At 36.9% G+C, this 19,326-nt stretch overlaps 1 protein-coding gene across 1 annotated transcript in view; it reads left to right on the forward strand.

The window, feature by feature from the left end:
• Positions 1–19,326, forward strand: part of PCCA (propionyl-CoA carboxylase subunit alpha) — a 287,460-nt gene that overhangs the window by 136,195 nt on the left and 131,939 nt on the right. Inside the window, exons 16-17 of the mRNA XM_085305994.1 lie at positions 5,401–5,511; positions 14,794–14,896. Of these exons, the coding sequence (XP_085162120.1) occupies positions 5,401–5,511; positions 14,794–14,896 (214 nt within the window). The remainder of the gene's footprint in view (positions 1–5,400; positions 5,512–14,793; positions 14,897–19,326) is intronic.

Here is a 19,326-nt window from a genome sequence, read left to right on the forward strand (position 1 = left end):
AAAATTAGAAAACTAAAAAAGCCTTTTAYACTTTGTAGTGGAGCTTTGTTACCTCTGTATGCAGATAGTCTGCTCTGAAGTGAATGACCGAATTGAATAGTTGAATGTGTAGGGTTTTAAGGAATAGTATGACAGCAACTTTTGGCATTGCAAATGTAGTGAACACCAGGGCTGAAATCACAAACTTTGAAAAGTTCATATGTTCAAAGTGGTGTTTTCATTACCTATGCAAAGCTATGATAATGTTCATGTTTTAAGTGGAGGATAACAATCAGTTCCTGATAATGCTCAGTGWAAAGCTTGATTAAAATATGTTTTTTTGATTCAGAGAAGTTAATTAGGATGCCTTATACAATTCATAACATTTATCCTTATTCAACATTTAAATTGAGTGGTGATAATTTGGCTTTGCTATTCTTAAAAAAACCCATACTCTAATACTGTACTCTACACATTATGTTTTAGCAATCAGTAAGCATGCAAATGAAGTTCTTTCTATTCTACTTAGCACAACTTAAAATTCTCAGTAAGTTAAGTATATGGAATTGTTTCTCTACAGAGAGGCACGTAGGACTYCAGTTATGTTTACGTGGATAAATGCAGATTTGTGTTTGCAAATGTCAAGATGACAGAAGCTTAATACTGTAAAAAGGCTAATCAACACTGAATATGTTTAGTGTCACTAAATATTTATGGTGAAAACATTGCCTATGGTTTTGTGCCTTAGCATTCTAGGTTAATTTTGATTTTTTTTGAGTAAAAATGTGGCATTGTATCCTGTTCATAAATCTGGTATAAAACTCTTGTCTAAAATTGATTTTATTGTCTTTCAGGTTGGTGCATTATAGGAAGACAGAATAGGAGTTAGGCTCCTGTTTGTAGTTACCAAAGTGAGATGTGTTTAGCAACATTTTAAGGCATACGTAATCCAGAAAATATGAAATAAGGCAAGATACAGTAGAGATAGGTGGGCAGAATGTGGACTCATTTCTTCTGATTATAATTTTTTTTAATGAGGGCTTCTTCAAAACAGTGATTACTAATCAGCTCTGTTGAATGATGYAATTATTTAGTGTGCTCAAATGTTCGTTAGGCAATAGCTTGAATTTCACTACAAAATTAATTGAACCATAGGATTACATCTGTTACATATAAAATAATAAAATAAAATAAAGTATATTTTATATGCATCTCCAGAAGTTAAACTTTAGCCTTACCTCCTTTACAAGTATAGTCTGGGAAATAGTATGTCAAAATTGAAATCTGCAATAGATGAAGACTGCCAATATAATATTGTATGAAGAATACAGTGGAATGAAAGAAAAACCCCAAAAGAGGTACAAGAACCATTGATTATTACTTTTTATTATATTTTGACTTAGAACTATGACTACATTTCTGCAACAGTCTTAATATAGAAGAATGATGCTAAAATTTCCATTTTCTGGAGGGGAAATAAATGTATATCGTTTAGGATTTTGTTAGTTTGCTAGAAATCTCATGGCTTTTCTGGTTGGCAAACATAATTTTGTTCTTGGCAGACTGCAGACCTAGTCAAGAGAAAGAAAAAAATACCCACCGAAAAACACTGCAACTTAAGTATAATATACTTCAGTTTAGTGTCTAACTTTGCATGAAATAAGCACTGCCTGTTAGCCTCTGTTTGATCCTGTGAGAGTGTGGGGCTAATGTCTGGCCAGTGTTTTGGAAGCAGCAGGTAGTCAGGAGCAAGCTGCTCTAGGGGTCCACATTTCTGTAGCCTCGCAGTTACTCACACACAGATGGAGACCTTATGAACTTTGACAGAGGTCATGCTAAATTGCAAATCTGAAACTTCTAGACTTCTAAAGGATTATGCTACTACATTATTATTTTTTTTTGAGCATGTGATTTAGGAACATCACTAAAGTTATCAACTCAGTTTTAAGAAGTAGATCAACCATGCAGTCATTGCTCAAATACTCATGGGGACAGATAAAGATAGTCTTTCATGGTATTTTAAAGGAACACTGTTTCATATTAAAATTTTAATTTGCATGTATAGAACACATTTGTTACAGTGCTTTCTGATTGCCTAGGCTTCTCTGCTCTATTCAGCTTATAAAAGGAATTTTAGAGTTGAAATTGTTGTAGAAGTCTCTGATTTTTCTGATGTGTGTAGTTAGGAAAGAATTAAGATGCACATAGTATTTTTTGATTTCAGGTCTTTTGGGGCAATCAGTTGAGACACCAAGTGCTCTGTCATCTGTCATCAGCCATCATCTCACCAGGGATCTYATAGCAGTTTAGGAAAGAAAAACATGAGATGATCTGGTTTCACACTGTAGTGTGTTTAAATCCTTTGTTCAGTCAAACTCAGAGATCATTGAAGAACTTGTCTTTTGTCTTCTAATTATAGTCCTGAATCTGTATGTAAAAGATGAGAATCTCTGTGATATTTCAACTATTCAAGTGGGAAAATTTGGGGAGGTTGGTTAGATAGTTCCATCTTGTAGCAGCCAAATAAAGACTTTATTTGTCTTCAAGTTACATGCATTTGTCATAAGAATATCTTTTAAAATAATTTTTAGTGGTGATAGTATACGAGTTTAATTCTGTGTTTATGAAGTCAAGGTCTATGAATGACTTTCGAGGTCAYGAGCAGCAAAGAGGCTGATCCTCTTTTAATCAAATGGTCAAATTTTCCTCTTGTCATCATTGAACTGGTTGTGTAGTGYGCTACTTAATGGCTCATGAACTAGTCTTTGAAGCTATGACTTCATGTTTCAGTGAGACTGGGTCTGATTCCATGTGTTGAAAGTGGTTTCAGTAACGGCCACACAGAGAGCTTGAAAATTCACACCAGCAGCAGACTGTAGGGGGAAAAAAGCTTTAAAACTGTTTGAACTGATCTGTGCATAAAATAACAAGTATGTTATTCATACTTCTAAACTGGAAAAACACAAAGGGAAAAGAAGTAGGGAGCGCAAAATAATCTCCTTCTCTAACCCTAGCGATTCATGATCACTGTACTGCTAGTGTCTTTGCTTTGGTGATATCTCTTTTTCTGTAGGAGAAATATCTAAATAGTTCAATTTGCAGTTGAGAGACTTGAGCTTACAGTGAGGTCTTATTCTGGTTATTTTAAACTAGGGCTATTAGAAAAATGTACAAGTAATTTCCAGAGTCATTATCATCACTGTAGTAATCATAATAGCTTGTAAGTGAAACTATCTAAAGCTGAAGTTCAGAATCTTGTGCCTTGCAAGAGGTGTAGGTACACAAATTGTTACAAGATGAGCTAGGTTGTGATGTGTTCTGCATTTTATACTTTGTTGTATGCATCTAATGCGAAAGTTCATGTGCACCTAGCAAATGCAAGGTGGTAATTTGGAGATGCTTATCTCTCTGATACAGAGAGGAAACAATTTGAATTACTTTGTATTTTCTGAAGGATGAGATTGTGCACACGGCCTAGTTGAGGCTGGGATAAGCTCTTTCCTGTAGCAGCTTGCTCATTTGACCATACCTGTTATGGTATGCATGTCTGTGTGTTATGCATACAGATGCAGTAGCTTCAGTTGATACTTAGGATTTGTGCTCTTGGAKTGCATATCCATTTCAGCTTTTCTTAGGAAATGTTAATGTTTATGATGTAGTGTTACTCTCTAGTCATATTTGGCTTGAATTGTGGTGGCTCTTCAAACTTTGTTACAGTCTCTTTCCAAAATCAAGCGGAGAGTTGAGATAAAGATGTTTTTCTCTTATCTGCATAATCCTATCCTTTCCAGAGATGACCTGTGTGCTATCCTCTGAAGAGGAAGTATCTTCTCTTTGAAAATTTTTGTACTTCCGTAAGCAGAAGATAATGTTTTGGGAATTTTTATCTTGGGGATTTTCTTTCCTCTCCCACCTCCTGAAAGGAATTCTTTGTATTTAATATTTCAGTGGAATTACTTATTGGGACCATTTTACTCAATGCAAACTGTAAGTGTGTATGGCAAAGTGCAGTTTAGCTTAAAGTTGTTAACCTAGTTACACTGCTCCAAAAAAATCAAAGAAGCAAATGCTGGAAGGATCTCAAAATCATCTAGTCCCACAGCCTGAACTAAGGTAGACCAACTATGTCTGCATCCTAACAGGTTTTTCTCCAACCTGTTTTTAAGCACTCTTACTGACTCCTCAGTCTCTCCCCAGGCAATCTCTATCAGTGTTAACTATCYGTAGTATTTCTGTCATACTGACATCTATTTCTGATTTTTTTGTCCCACCTACACTAGAAATAGAATATGATTTATTCCTTTCCTCTTTGAGAAAGCAAATTAATCTATTATCCATCTGTGGGGAAGGTTGGAGAATTTACTGCACAATGTTTTGTATGGAAGKACTACACTAACAGTGGCAGCAACCTTGGAGCTGCATAGCTTACAGGAACTGTTTTATAAAGAAGGATAGAAGGTGAGGAATGTTATCTTAGTTTACTCAAATATAATAATCTGCCACATCTCTTTAGAAAGCTTTTGTTAGAAATTCTCTTTCTTTGTTGGCACAAAAAGCAGGAGAAAAGAAGGGAGAGGAAAAAAAKAAATACGAAAAAAGAGAAGAGACAAGATGAAAAGTAGAATGAGGAGATGAAGAAATTTAGAGACAGGTGAAAATGGGTAATATAATGCTCAAAGGAATTAAAGATGGCTACAAGGGCTATACCAGGAGTCATTTATTTATTTCAAGTCTTTTGTTTTATTTTGGTGAGGGTGTGTGGTGTGTTTTTTTTTTTGTTTCTTTTTTTTCTTTTTAAAGTTGTATGCCTCACAGGGACTAAAAGGGTAAAGGAGGGTTAAGCAGTTCATCAGGCAAGATTGGGTAAAGGGGCACACAGCAAAAACAAGAGATTTCTTTGTTTTTTAAATTCTACAAGACTTATAAATCATATATGAATAAAAAACTTCTTACTGTCTTTCATCACTATGATTGAAGTTTAACATGGCTTATATCTTCCACAGCATTTTGGAAAGATTACAAGATGGGCCAAGGTTCACCGGAACTGGGCAAATTAGTATGATCATGATGCATCTGTCACTTCACTGAGATAGCTCTGGTCTTGCCTACATCTGCTTGGACTGAATCAAAAGCCTCTAGCTGTATTTGTTATCATTGAATTGCTTGGTTTCTGAATCAGGCTTGGTGAGGGGAATATTTTAAAGGCTTGCTACTTAATTAAACTGAGTGTTTCAACATATCTTGAGGCAGGAGTGGAGCAGAACCGCTAAATCTATATTAATTGTATCAGTATTATGGTCTGTAAGTTGTGGACAAATATTTAGTCTGTGAAGATGAGACTTCCTATTTTAAAAAGCTATTTCCTATTTTGGCTTGTGGTTAGTATGTTTTCCTGATTTTGTTTTGGTGTTTTGTTTTCAGGTGTGACTCACAATATTTCTTTACTGCGAGAAGTGATCATCCATCCACGCTTTGTTCAAGGAGATATCAGCACTAAATTTCTTCCTGAAGTCTATCCTGATGGTTTTAAAGGTTTGTTCCTCTTGAGAGGTGTTGCTTCTGATTGTTTTTCCTTTATTTATAGGCAGACTTGTTCTCTAAGCAGTCTTTCATTTTTTTTTTCAGATGTCTATGTGTATACACACACTTAATATTTTAATATCACACAATAAAATTGAGGCAATTATTTTCCTTTACTTTTAACAAGGCAAATGCATGTTCCTAGTGACACATGTTAAATAAAATAAGATTAAAGGCAAAGAAAATAATTTATAGGTGATATGGAATACTTAAGGTAAACATTAGTGCAACTCTACCATTCTATCTTGTGTCRTTACAGACAGTGCTCCTGCTGTCAACAGAAGATACCATTTTTCTTTACCCCACATTATTACTGCTTCAGTGGGTCTGTGCAGCATTTTTAGAAGCCTCTTTTTAGCACCCTTTCTGATCATTGTAGCATTGTTTGCAGGTCTGGGCATTTTGTCGTAGTATTCCTGTAACTTGTTCTTAATACTTATAATATAGAATAATGAGCAGTGATAAGTAATACCTTGAAATTATAAACTCCTGAACTAGATTAGCATACACAAATGAAAATGCTTACTTGCAGCATCCCAAACAAATAATTTTGTCCCCAAAATATGTAACAAAGGCTGGTAGAGATATATAAGCAAATGAATAAAGTGTTTTTTTTCACAAGGATCAAAATTTTAAAGGTTGTCTTTTCTCTCAGTTAATCTACTGTAGGTGCTGTCTGTGTGGTTAAGGCTCAGTTGCCCTGCATGCCTCACACCTCAAATGACATTCAGCTGAGGCAAAACCTCTTATTCAGAGGCAGAACTCTCTTCTGTGCAAAGAATTCAGTGTTTATTGCTCATCTCTTTCCTAGGTCTTCCGTGGGTCCCATGGACATCTTTCTTCTCCGTTCCTTATTAGTTCAAGGTGACAGAGTCCKAATCCCACTTTGGAGATGACAGTGTCACTTTGGCAGTCACTGGATATGACTGGCACCTTGTCAAACTCTGATCTCATTAAAGAGCAGAACAGATTTTTCCGGCCTCAGAATTCAGAGCGTGTGTTTGGTGCAAAGAATATTCACCTGCAGGAGTATTTTATAATATCCTGTAACTGACAGCTCCATTTGATACAGTCCTACACATGAGATTAATCCATCCAACTTTATGTTGATTCCTGAGCAAAAGCAAAGCGATAGGAATTAGTCACCTTGGATGACAAAAGTCTTGGGGTGGTTGAAGCTCAAACCAATCTTTATTATCCTTTCTTTATTAAGCAAATAACTCATATTCGGGTAACTCAGATGGCTTTCTTCCAGTGTAGACTTGGGGGTACTTGCACAGTTTGTTACAGCACGTCTATCTAGAGRGGTGATTTCATGAACTTCTCTAAAGGCTCACTGCTGGTGATTAGCAGGAGTCCTGTGGCCCCTCTCCTTCCCAATTGTGGCACTTCATTTCCTTTCCTGAGTAGATTCAGTTCCCTAACCCACAGAAAACTGCATTTTTGTTGTTGCTGCTTTTGTTGGGATAGTTTTCTGAGAGTTACTGGGTTAACTTAGCCCATGAGGCAATCTAATGAACTTCAGACGTGCAAMGTGATAGGCTAGGAATGGCTAGAAGGGAATGGAGGAGTAAGGAGAGGATGCAAGCTGTTGTAAAGGCTTATACCATGTTGTGAAAAGGCAGCCTTGCCTGACACACAGCTGAGAACAATGGCAACGTAAACCATTCCGGCTTTATTTGTGAGAGTGAGTCTTCTGGGGCCTTTGGTCACCTGCAAGAATATGAGATTGATTTTGCTGACCCAGGAGAAGACCTCTTGCTCTTTACTTTTGACTCTAGGAAGGAGCTTTTTGTCTCTTATTCTTTTATTTTTGTTTTAATATATTGCAATGTTAAATCATATATATCAGTTAATTACTTGTTGGCTCACAAATTGCAGGATGACAAGAAATTTGTTTTGGGGTCATGTGACTTGAACAGTATATGTACATGTTTTTATGTATGTACRCACTGATGTAAAAGGTTGATTAGTGTTGCAGTTTGAGGTAAAAAATTTTGAATTAACAGATTCTTGAAGATAGGAAGCTTTTACTGTAGACACTAGAAGAAATACTGTAGTAGCTCATGATAGGAACTAACGAATGACACAGGTGAAAAGACTAAGCTTGATTCCTGCAATATAAAAGGTCTCGCAGCCTTCCTTCCATGCATCAAATACAGGTGTACATTAACTGTAATGGTAACTGAAATGCAGATATCATTATTATGAAGAATTTGTCTTTCAAGTCAAGGATACTTATTCAAGAATAATGTTTCAAAGCTCACTGAAGTAACTGAGAACTCTTTTAAGGCTGCAGTTAGCTTTGGATTAGATCCCTCTGACTTGAAAAATTGGGCCAGTTGAGTCAGAGGATGGTTGGTTAAATGCCTATTGAAAAATACTTTTTCAGATGCAAAGACTCTTTAATGGCAACTGTTGAAGGCAAGAGTGGTGGGTAGATGATGGGTAAATGGAAGTTCAGCAAGAGAAGCAAAATGAACTAATGCAATGTAAGCCCTATACTCATTTCACGAACCTTTTTGTGTAAATAGAGTAACTTTTGCTAGGAGATTTTCAAAATTAAGTAGCTTCATATATCGTCATTGTTTGTAAAAGAAGTGTAACTTTAAAAGTAAGATCTGGGGTAGTTTGGAAAACTAGAGCAATATGTAGCCAAAACAGGTTTGGAAATGCCTAGAAAAACCTACTATTGTTCATAGCAGAAATCCATACCAGAAGTGTTTTTAACTTGGAAAACTTAGGAAGTACAAAAATTTCAATGAAGATGCATGCTATAATAATGCTTGAGCACAGTCTCATGTGTTTCGTTTCTAAATGACATGGTGGCCACTGTCACCCTGTGTTGATGGTAAATAATGGATGTCAGTTACATTCTTTTCATTGACTTCAGATACAGCTTTTTGTCTTACTTAAAGATAACTAAATAAGAGATTTTTTTTCAATCTTGTTTTCAAGGCTTCCATTATAAGTTGAAGGTAAGACAAAATTAATTATAAGAAATATCTTGGCGGCTTTTCTATTAACCTGTGATGACACTTTGAATTACATCTAGAATTGGAATACTTGGTAATTTTCATGATTAAGATTTAACTCTTTTTCTTYCCTTATTTAAATAAGCATTCATTAATACAAGCATTTTGTTATTTCGCATTATTTTAAAATGTTCCTATGTTATGAAACTAACCTTCTTAGGGCACATTCAGAGTGGGAAAACAGCTGCTTTTATATCCTTGTAGTCTGTACCAGGGATGAGTGGCTAGAATGCTGGCTGACCGGTAGGCCAGCTAGAGAGGGTGAGTACTCTGAAGTATAGATCTGAGTGTGGTCTAGGAACACTGATTAGGCCAGATAACAGAAATACATGTCTCGGCGTGGCCACAAAGCACCTAGCTCAGAAAATAAAAATGGTTGCTGAGCATGCAGGCGTAGCCTATAYTGCTATGTAGAGTATTGTCAGACAATATTTGACAAATGTCAGCATTGTCCTTGTACAACTTTCAAGCAAAATGAAATTCTTCTGTACCTCCTAACCTGCCTTATAAGAAAGGAAGATACTGTTATCCCTATTTTATAGACCCAGGAGATAGCTCTATTTTCACAAAGACTGATTGATCTTTGACAAATAACAAAATGAAGCTCATCAGTCCTTAGGCTGTTGCCTTTCTTGCTTATGTTTTTTGAGTCAGTCTTTTTCACAGTTCATCCATCATTTCCTGGATATCTGCTTTAATATTGAGATAGTTTTGTAATGGCCATGCTTCCTGGTTATTGAATGATGTCTCATGTGCTTGGTCAGTCTCACTGGGAAAGACATCCTGTGCAAATGAGAAATGAGGCATTTTCCAGGAGATTATTGCAAAGGTCCTACCAAAATGCAAGGAGCAAAGGAAAGGGCATCCTTTAGTTTCTCCTTTTCTAGCAAGTTTATCTCATTTGGTAGAGAGGAAGAGCAGAACGTCTCATGGACAATCCTTAATTTTAACTGTTTTTTTAATACAGAAAGGAAGAAAGAAAAAGCTTGTCTCTTTCCWTTAGTTGTGTATTGGCTCCAGGAGTATGTAGGAAATGAAGGCTTTTAAATGCATTGTGTCTGTGATAGTCTTATAGATTAGGGGAAGTGATGACTCTGCTTTATCCAGCACTTACTAGACCACCTCTGAATACTGCATCCAGCTTTGTCCATCTCCGGCCTACAAGAAAGATGTTAATGAATTCCAGTGAGTCCAGTGGAGAGCCACCAGGTTGGTTAGGGGTTGCAGCTGGAGTTAGGTCAACCCTTACACCACTTAGGAGGGTTGACCTAACAGCAGCCTTCCAGTACCTCTGATGAGGTTACCCAGAAGATGGAGCAAGGCTCTTTAGTGAGGTGCACAGCAGAAGCACAAGAGACAATGGTCGTAAGTTGAAATAGGGAAGGTTTCAAATGGATACAAGGTGGGGGGGGGGGGAAATCATTCTGAGGATAATTATGCACTGGGACAAGTTGTCCAGAAAGGCTGTGGAGCCACCATCCTTACAGGTTTTCAAGACTCAGTGAACAAATCTCTGAGAAACCTAGTTTAAATTCAGTGTGGAGAATGCTTTGAGCAAGGGCAAGGGTTGCACTAGAGACCTCCTCAGGTCCTTTCCAACCTGAGTGATTTTGTGATTATGTTCTGAATTAAAGTGCTTTTTAGGTGAACTGAAACTTTAGAAATTACTCAAGTCTGGAGATTTTTGTTATTAGCAGGACAAGGGGATATTGCTGCCTCTGGCTGTGTTAATGTTGGAAGGGAGAAGATGGTTGCTATTAACTGGATTCCRTTCATCTTCCCCACACTAGAACCAATGCTTTATCTCCATTTTATGAAGCTACTGGGCCATAAAACCTGTCTTAACAGACAGCTTAGTTGAATTTCTTTTCTCCCTTGGGAAAGAAGAAACATTTCTTGGTCTGTCAGCAATCCCTTTAAGCTTCAAAATAACAGAGGTTTCCTTTCTGTATTCCATAGCATCCATCTTACAAATGGTCACCAGCTTTAACAGAGAGATACTTCTCTACTCCTGTATTCTGAACAGTTTGTGATTGCATGTGCAGACCAATACTGTCTATATTTTACCATGGCCATCTGGATGAAGTAGAGCTCAGCTGGACTTAAAGAGGATTTAAAACCTCTAATAACATCCAACTTTTTCAGCCTCAGCTTACTTGGTATCCATGCTACCTACGACAGCCTTCTTCAAAATCCATTGGAGAAAAAGTAAAACCAGAATAGAACCTAAATACGATGTAAACCTTTCCGGCATTGATATGAACCTGGATTGTATTGTTCTTTCTATCTTACTCATTTTACTTTTATATTTTGTTCTTCCCAATCAGAAAACAGTCACTTCTCAGGTATTAAGTAACAACAGGCCTAGGCACATAACCAGGGCTTGCTTTTTTCTTTTTTCTTTTTTCTTTTTTTGGTATGTGTTTTTTGTTTTTTTTTTTTTTTTTTTAACTTCTGTAATTGATAGTAGGCAACACATTTCTAGGACAAAATGCAAATGAGATTATTATGGGAAAAATGACCTTTTATGTAATTTAATTTGAAGTTGGTTATGTAAAGTAATTGCATGAACCTTTTTGACTCAGCTTGGGGGATACTGGGATAATATTGATTTAAGCAATCATAACATCAGGGAAATGAGAAAGAAATACTTCTTCCTTGTCTTCCTTCTAGTTCAGGGTTCTGCCATTTAGTTGTCACAGATGTGTACAGTCTAGCCTTAAATAATGTGAGCAACAGTTCCACTACTTTTTCTGTGACTTAATTTTAGAGCCATTAATCCTGTTTTCTGTTCACATTATATAATTCAACTCAGCAATTATACCAAGAATGCAAAAGTATATCCTAGTTTTGGTAAAGGTATTTGGGAGCTGATATACATTTTGTGGTGGAGATAAAATTTCCATGCAGTCTAGGAGTCTGCAATATGTAACAGTGAGGGTAGGAAAGGGCAATGATAGAACTTCTCACTTTAGAATCTGGGGAACCTTTGCTGTTTACTCATTTCACTTCCTATTAAGGCAGCACCTGGAAAAATACCTCAGAGGTAGCTTTGTTGCTTTTCAGAGCTCTCTTTTACGTGGTGAACACCAAAGGCTGTGTTATTATTGCAATGAATATTACAATATACCTCAAGATACCCAGTTGAAATCCTGAGAGGTGTTTCACTTGATGTGAAACAAAGGTATCGTTATCTAGGGCATTTGTGTAGTTCCCAATTTAGTAATGTAATTGAAATTTTAAAAATATTTAAAAGCCTACTGAGAATAGAAGAGCAAGAGCAGAAGGCAAGGGGGGTGGGAATGGACTTCAAAAAACTAAGACAGTATTGACAACAATCTTTCTTGTGTAATAAATGTAAACTGCCAAACTGGGGAAGCTTTTAATCAAACTTCTGATGTATGTCTCCAAAGCTATGCTAAGAACATTCAGTGGTATGATTGCATATTCATTGCCAAAGAGCTTAAGACCAAAACCTATTTTTTGCACGCTCTTATTAACACTTTATGCTGTCTCCTAGACTTAGGAAAATAAATAGAAGTTGCTCACATTGGACACTAGAGTTATGATCGGTTTTGTGTTTGCCAAATCTTTCCAACAACTAATGCAAATAGCAAAAAATAGAAAGTAGTTAAACATTTGTTCATGTCTTTGATAAGGAGGAGGTGAATATAATTCTTCGTTGTTAACCTGTTTCAAATTATTGACCTTTGTACACTGTTTGGAGTTTGATTTGAAGATAGACGGAGAAAATAGTTCTTGCAGCACAGCAAGTGCAAAAGCAGTTACTGRTTTCATCCAAGATGAAGGTCATGGAATAAAACCTTCAAATTGTGATCTTTCTAGTTGTTCCRTTGACACTACCAGTCCTTGTGGGAGCAAGTTCTCACCTGCCAAAATGCAGTTTTGGTCCCACAGATGTGTCATGGCTTTTAGAGTGACTGAAAAGGACAGGTTTTAAGATACCTTTCTTGATTTACCTTTAGCTGAACTCTTGGGCTGAGACATGTAAATGAACTATCAATTTTAGATACTGCCTTGTGGAAAAAGGTACTAGAACTACTTAACTGAGTGTAAACAACTAGAAAAATGGAATACTTCAGAGCCAGAGAATTAATGCTCATTACATTATATAATTATACAATGCTCTTGTATGTCTAAACAGAACTGAAGTTAAGAATTCTTGTTTTTCACTTTGCAATTAGTTTTTCTATAACTGGCAAAAGAAAGATCAAGTTTGTTTTTTAAAGCTAGTTCCTTAGCCTTTCAGAAGTTGTATTTCTGCATGTTTGTTAAAGTGAAAACAGTTTCCATTTCAAGGCAGAAAAAGAAATAATAAACATTGAACAAAGGAAGCTGCAGTAATTTTTAGCCAACATATGTTAATATGGACTAAATTAAAAATAAATTGATGCAGATCTGTTGGCTTTTGTTATCTTCAAATTTACATTTTTTGGCCTGTGACAGCTCCTTTGTACTGTTAGCTGGAACTGTGATGAGGGTGTTTCCATCATCAGGATTGCGTTGCTGAGGTGGACTCTAAGCGATATATTTATCTATCCGTATTTGATGTACTTGGTCAAATTATTATAATACAATCCTAAATGCATTTCTAAAATTGAAACCTGTGCAAAAAGCATTCTGTTTTGAAATTGTGCTCTTTCACTGTAAAGCCTACTCTGATTGTTTAAGAGGTCTCTATTCTGTTTTTTTCTGAGGATTGTATTAGTCTTATTTTATGCCAATGAAGAAGTTATTACTCATTAATGATCAGCAGCCAKGGAGTTACCTTTGCATGCAGCAGTGCTGAGACTATAGGAGAGTGAAGATGTAGAAGAGAACCATRTAACAGCTTCTTTACTGTATAACTGGAAGCCAGTGTGCATCACTGGGCACAGCTGCTCAGCAATGTGCAGCTTTCTGAACCTTCTTGGCTTCTTCTCTTATCCCTTTATATGAAGTCTGTACTTCCCGTAGATGGCATTTTTTGTGAAACATGCGTGTGAAGGTCTGCTGATGCAGACAGCAACTGCATAAAGCACTTTTGAGAGCTGTGTGTGTAACAAAATTGAGCTAAGTCTTTCATCCTTACCTTCATCCTTTTTTACTTAAATTATTACACTATCCTCCTTTCAGGCTTTTGAAACACCCGTCGTATGTTCTACTTCCTCTACTTTCWTCAGTGCATAATGTCTCTCCTATGGTTAGTGTTTGCCTCTTATTTTTTCTGTGACAGTTCATCCTTGCATTTCTTGTCCTCTTCTACATCAACTTTAACTTCCTATCACTGCCTTACAATTGACTAATTTACTTGCCCGTTTGCTCCCTGTAACGTTAGTTTTGACCCTCCTACTTCTGTGGTGACACCAGTCTTGTCCACCGATTTGCTAGCTTCTTATACCCAATCTTTGTTGCTGAGTTTCTGACCTAAAAGACTGGAGACCAAAGTTCTGTCACTGTCCTCTGTCTTTTAGTCTGCCAAGTGGACTACTGGATTTCTAATTCATTTTGACTATCTGAAGCAAGACATGGCTAGGAAAAAAAGAACCTACCTCGGTCAACCTAGTTTGTGCTTTTTTGGCAAAACCTTTATTAGTTTGCCAGTCTTTAAATTGTAAGCTACTTTAAGCATGATGTTCATGCAGTTTTTCTGCTTAGAAAGTGCCAAGGATGATTCGGACTCGTTAGATACGAATGACACTGAGTGACTTGAGGCTGGCAAGTCATTTCATCCCTATATATTTCTATGGTTTATATTGTTGTATTATCCCTTTTGCTTGGACGATCTGTAGCCTTGCAAGGTAAAGTACTGAGAAAGAATGCCATATATTTTGAGTAAGTTCTAATGTACAGATGGATTCCTTACCAGCATGAGGCACAATATGTCAACCAGTGACATTTCAGTAACGAAAACAAGATGCTGTGGCATCATTTATTTTTTTTTCTTTCACTTGTCAAATTGTTTTTAACAGAGATACTAGTGTTAACAGTAGGGCTGATCTGTATGAAAACATGCAATTTAAACTCTGAAACTCCAAGTGTCTGCTATGCTAAGCCTCATCATAATCTAGGGGGAAAATGTAGGTTTCATCTATAAGGACTAAACAGTGTTGTCACTGATGGTTACTATTTGTATCTGTGTAAGCAATGTAGTCTGTGGTATCTAATATATTTTTTTAAACTGCTTTCTGAAAACTAGGACACAAGTTGACAGATCTTGAGAGAAGGGAACTACTGGCAACAGCAGCTTCTTTGTATGTGGCTGAACAGCTGAGATCACAGCGATTTCTAGGGACTCCAAGGTAAGTTCATTTCTAGGAACTCAGATGTGCTGATGCATCTTTTTAATAGCATCTTCTCATGCGCAAGAGACTCTGAGAAACTGYATGGTTTAATATAGTCTGTTTATTCTAAATTCAAATGAGCTGTGGCTTGCATTTCCCTTCTCATGTAAGTTATTCATGATTATTTTTATTCTACATATTAACAAACTAATAGGCACAAAAATGTTACAAGCCAGTGTAGTAATTAATGCACATCAGGAGTTTCATTAATGCGAAATGTTGCTACATTAGTAACTAACCATAAATTGAGCATCACAAATTTCCCATGTGCCCATTTGAAGTGATCTAAGCACTTTACGATAGCATGAGTATTCAGCTACAGAGCTTTAAAGTATTGTGGATTCATGAGTAATTTGCTTCCTTGATGAAGAACCTAATAGTTTATGATCCAATTCTGAAAACAGTTTCTGATTTATAAGCACWCGAAGAGTCAGCACCTTGCTTTAAGTATGTTTTCTAGTGTAATAGGAACTATATCTCTTGTCTCCTTCCATCCTTCCCCCTGTTCCTTTGGATAGTTGGTGCTAATAACTGTTGTTAATACTGTTAATTGGCTTTATGTTGCAGCAACTTGTGTCCAAAGAATAAGACACCACTTCAGCTTTTTGGAACACTATCCTTTTTTCCTCTAAGATGCTCCTAGCTTTGTCATCCTCTAGCCCATCATCTTAGATTGAAGCCTTTGTCAGTGCTTTGAGACTATTATTCAATTTAGGACAATATAATTTTTGAACTTTTCTGGTTAGCGGATTTTTGGTAACAGTTGCAACGTGACTTTAACATGACTCTTCCTTTCTTGCCCTAAATTCTTTAATATAGGGATGTGTGTGTGTGAGCGAGAGAAGTCAGAATGCAGAATATACATTATTCAAATTCAATGGTAGTGGTTTGACAGTATATTTTATTACTATTTTACAGTGGTCAAGAATAAATCAAATGTGGTTTCAAGAAGTCTTTATTTTTGTTTGTACCCACAAAGATAAATAGTACCATATGGTGTGGAGGAGAAAAAAAAGGCACTTAGAGCAAGCATAACAGCTTTATAATATATAGCATATGTAGGGCTAGATCATTGTTTGCCTTATGCACCTATTGGGTGTAAAGCGCCTTTTTATTTCCTTTCACAAGTTATATCCTTCATAGGAAATGGCATAAGGGGAAGAACAGACAGTATAAGGCCACTATTACCTGGCTAAAAGATGAATGAGGGAAAATGAAGAGGAGCTTTGTAGTTTTTACTGGCTGCCATAGGAACTTAAGTAGTCTGGTACTGCTACAGAGAAGTAGCGGAGTACTTTCTACTTACAGTAAGGATATAGGTATTGTTGATTTGGATAGTGGTTCTCAAAGTCTTTTTTGTTCCTTGCTATGATTTAGGAATTGATTGGCCTGTAAAACATTCTTGCAAAGAAGAAAAGAAAGGAGTCCAATTGTTGAAGAATCTTTTCATGTTTTCTAATACAAATATTTTCTTTTACTATTAGATGTCTCTGTATCTTAATAGAAGAGACATACAACTATTTAAACCCAGATGTCAAATATGTCAACAAAATATTGCATTAAGCTATCAGGCATTGTCATTCTTCCCTTTCTTTATACAGCATTAGAGCAACAAATACATGTCTGTTTTGAAAAATACTGACGTATTTTTGGAGTTCTGAATTGCTCAGATGTCCAGCATGAGCAGAGAGGGTGGSAGAGCCTGAGAACATGAAGTGTGTGCTTGGTAAGACTTAATTAAGATCTGATTTTCCAGATCTTAAAAAGTGGAGCTAGTAAATCTTCTCAGTACAAGGAAGGTCATTTTCTTTGGTCATGTTGAGGTGTACTTATGTTTAGCTCAGGGTTCAAAGGATGGTCTTTTCTGTCTCTCCTGACATATACAGATTTGGAATGAATCTTTCAGAAGCTTAGCCTTATAATTTTCACGGAGTGAAGCCAGTAGTGGCTGAGAGCTGAGTATTTACTCTTAGTGAATAGATTGTTGTTTCAATCCACATATATTGTGAGGTCTGTTTGTTCTGCTGATGTCTGAGGACAAGTAAGGACAAGGTAAAGCAGAAAGGTTTATTGATAAGTATCTTCTGAAGAAAAACCTGATAACAATCCCTCCCTCCCCAAAATCATGAAGCTCCTCCAGAGGAAAAGTCAAAGAAACAAAAGCAGAGTACAGTCAAAGGATTGATCAGAGTCCTGGATAGTATTCCACTCCTTAGAGCAGATGGTGGACTCCATCTAGAGGGGACTGAAGACCATGGAGTACACAAGTTACTGCAGCCCTGTCAGGAATTCCTTGCAGCATGTCCTTAATTTATCCAAATTACATCTGACTCTTTTCGCAGGCATTCTATGTCATGGGACATTGACTTGGGGAACAGGAAAGTGGCTGTAGAAAGCACATGTTTATTAGTAAGATTACAATCTGTTTGAAAAATTATAGAAAATAGAAAGTGCACAGTAGCATCTTGGGCTACTGGCAGCAAACCAAAAAAAAATCAGTTGTAATCTTGGATGCAGGTCTCTGTGGGAGGACTGGATGTTTGGAGTCTGTGTGAATTTGCATCCGTGTTGGAGGATGTAAACAGATTAGACAGACTGCACATTCTGAAGTTGATCCATAGATTTCTCCTAATAGTCTGGAAAGCTGCRTTGACATGTTGATGATCCTATTTAAATTTCAGTTCTCTGGCACTATTTATATTGACAGCATTTTTTTTCCCCCACATGCATTGAAAGCAATCATAAAGAATTTTTGTGTGAGGAATTGCATTGAAAAGTAATATTTTGAAATCATGTATTATTTCTTCTAAATTTGGCACAGCTGCCAGACAGACAGAGTTTTCTGCTGAACTTGAGTTATACGCTTGTCTTTGGTTTGTTTTTTTTTCCCTTTTGGGAGCCATATGTATAATATGCATGGCTTTCACAACTGCAGGGTATTTCAAGTTCTCCTTTTTCCCATGATTTATTCAGCCCAAGCTCAGGATTGTTATTCTAGCGAGATAGCTAGAACTGCACTTGAAGTCTTCACAGAAGCTCCATCTTAGTATCAGGGTACTGAGGCTGTAGTCAGATGAAATGCAGCTGAGCCAGATTAAGGAATTATTGTCCAAACCTGCTCCTCTGCTTGGCCTCTTTTCTCCTCTTTCCCCACGTATGTACATGTGATTTCAGGTGCAGTTGTTTTCTGCACTTTTTCTCCCCAAATGACCTCGATTAGCCGAGGAACTTTTGAATAATAGGCTTACTCTAGATCATTCTTGTTAGCCCAGGTTAAGGACTGGTGATATATGAAGTTATTCTGGAAGAGTGAAAAGAGTGGGAATGTATAGCAAGGGGGTAGGGATGAGCACAGAGGATGGCTCAGAGGGGAGGTGCAGAGGTAAGCCTTAACTCTGTTCCTCAGATCAGCCTGGGTTATGTGACAATAGTAGTATCGTGAGGGAGTTCTGCACATTCAATGAAATCTGTAGATTTGTGATTGGAAAATAGGTATTTTGTATTTTGCAATCCCTTGGGTGATTAAATCGTCAACTGCAGTGTTCTTACTAGAAACTATGATCAGTAAGCTGTAGCCTCATTAATATTAAACTCCCAACTTCACCTAATTTCAATTAGATGCGATCCCTTTAGCGGGCTGCTTTGTTGCAGTAAAGTTTGCGTAGCATTCAGGTTAATCCTGGCCACAAACTGACCACCACAGAGTCTGCCTCTCCTATGTTGCAGTAAATGGTATTATAATTTGGGTGGAGCACTCACAGGTGAGTTTCCACTGCCTGCATTACTTTTCCACTGCTTGTGTTACTATGGAGTAAATTTACCAACTGCTGGATAGAACAGCTGCTAGAGACTTCTGCATGCTGACAGATACAGAGATGTAGACATTTATCTTTGTTATACAGTCCAATATTAGAACATTTTCTGTGACTTTGTTTCTGAATTTAACTGGTTGTTATTGAACCAGTTTTCTTGGGAAAAGGATTGCTGTCATTTTTGCAGATAATTAGCGAATGAAAATGCTTGGTGTTATGTGAGCCAGACAGTAATGTGAATATTTCACTGTGATATTCAGATAATAGGGGCATATGTTTCCTAGAGGAAGCAGCTATGAATGATTGATGATTGTTTTATTGTTCAGCTTTCAGTTATTTTATCTAGGACTTTTCCTACTAATTCCATAGTCTGGTTCATTGTGAAACTGGTGCCACCCACAGCTGCTGAACAGATTTACAGCATCTAGTAAAAACCTAAGGTCTTCTAGACAGATTCAGTCTCGTTTCAAGTGGAAACGTTTCGGCTGAAGTGAATCCAGCTTGCTTTATGTCTGTTTGATGTAGTTAGCCTTTGAGAGCAAAAGTGATGTTGTACAGTTGAATCTTCACATTTTG

This window comes from Rhea americana, unplaced genomic scaffold (assembly GCF_003343005.1).
Source record: "Rhea americana isolate MKP2758 unplaced genomic scaffold, rheAme1 scaffold_23, whole genome shotgun sequence".
Taxonomy (NCBI): domain Eukaryota; kingdom Metazoa; phylum Chordata; class Aves; order Rheiformes; family Rheidae; genus Rhea; species Rhea americana.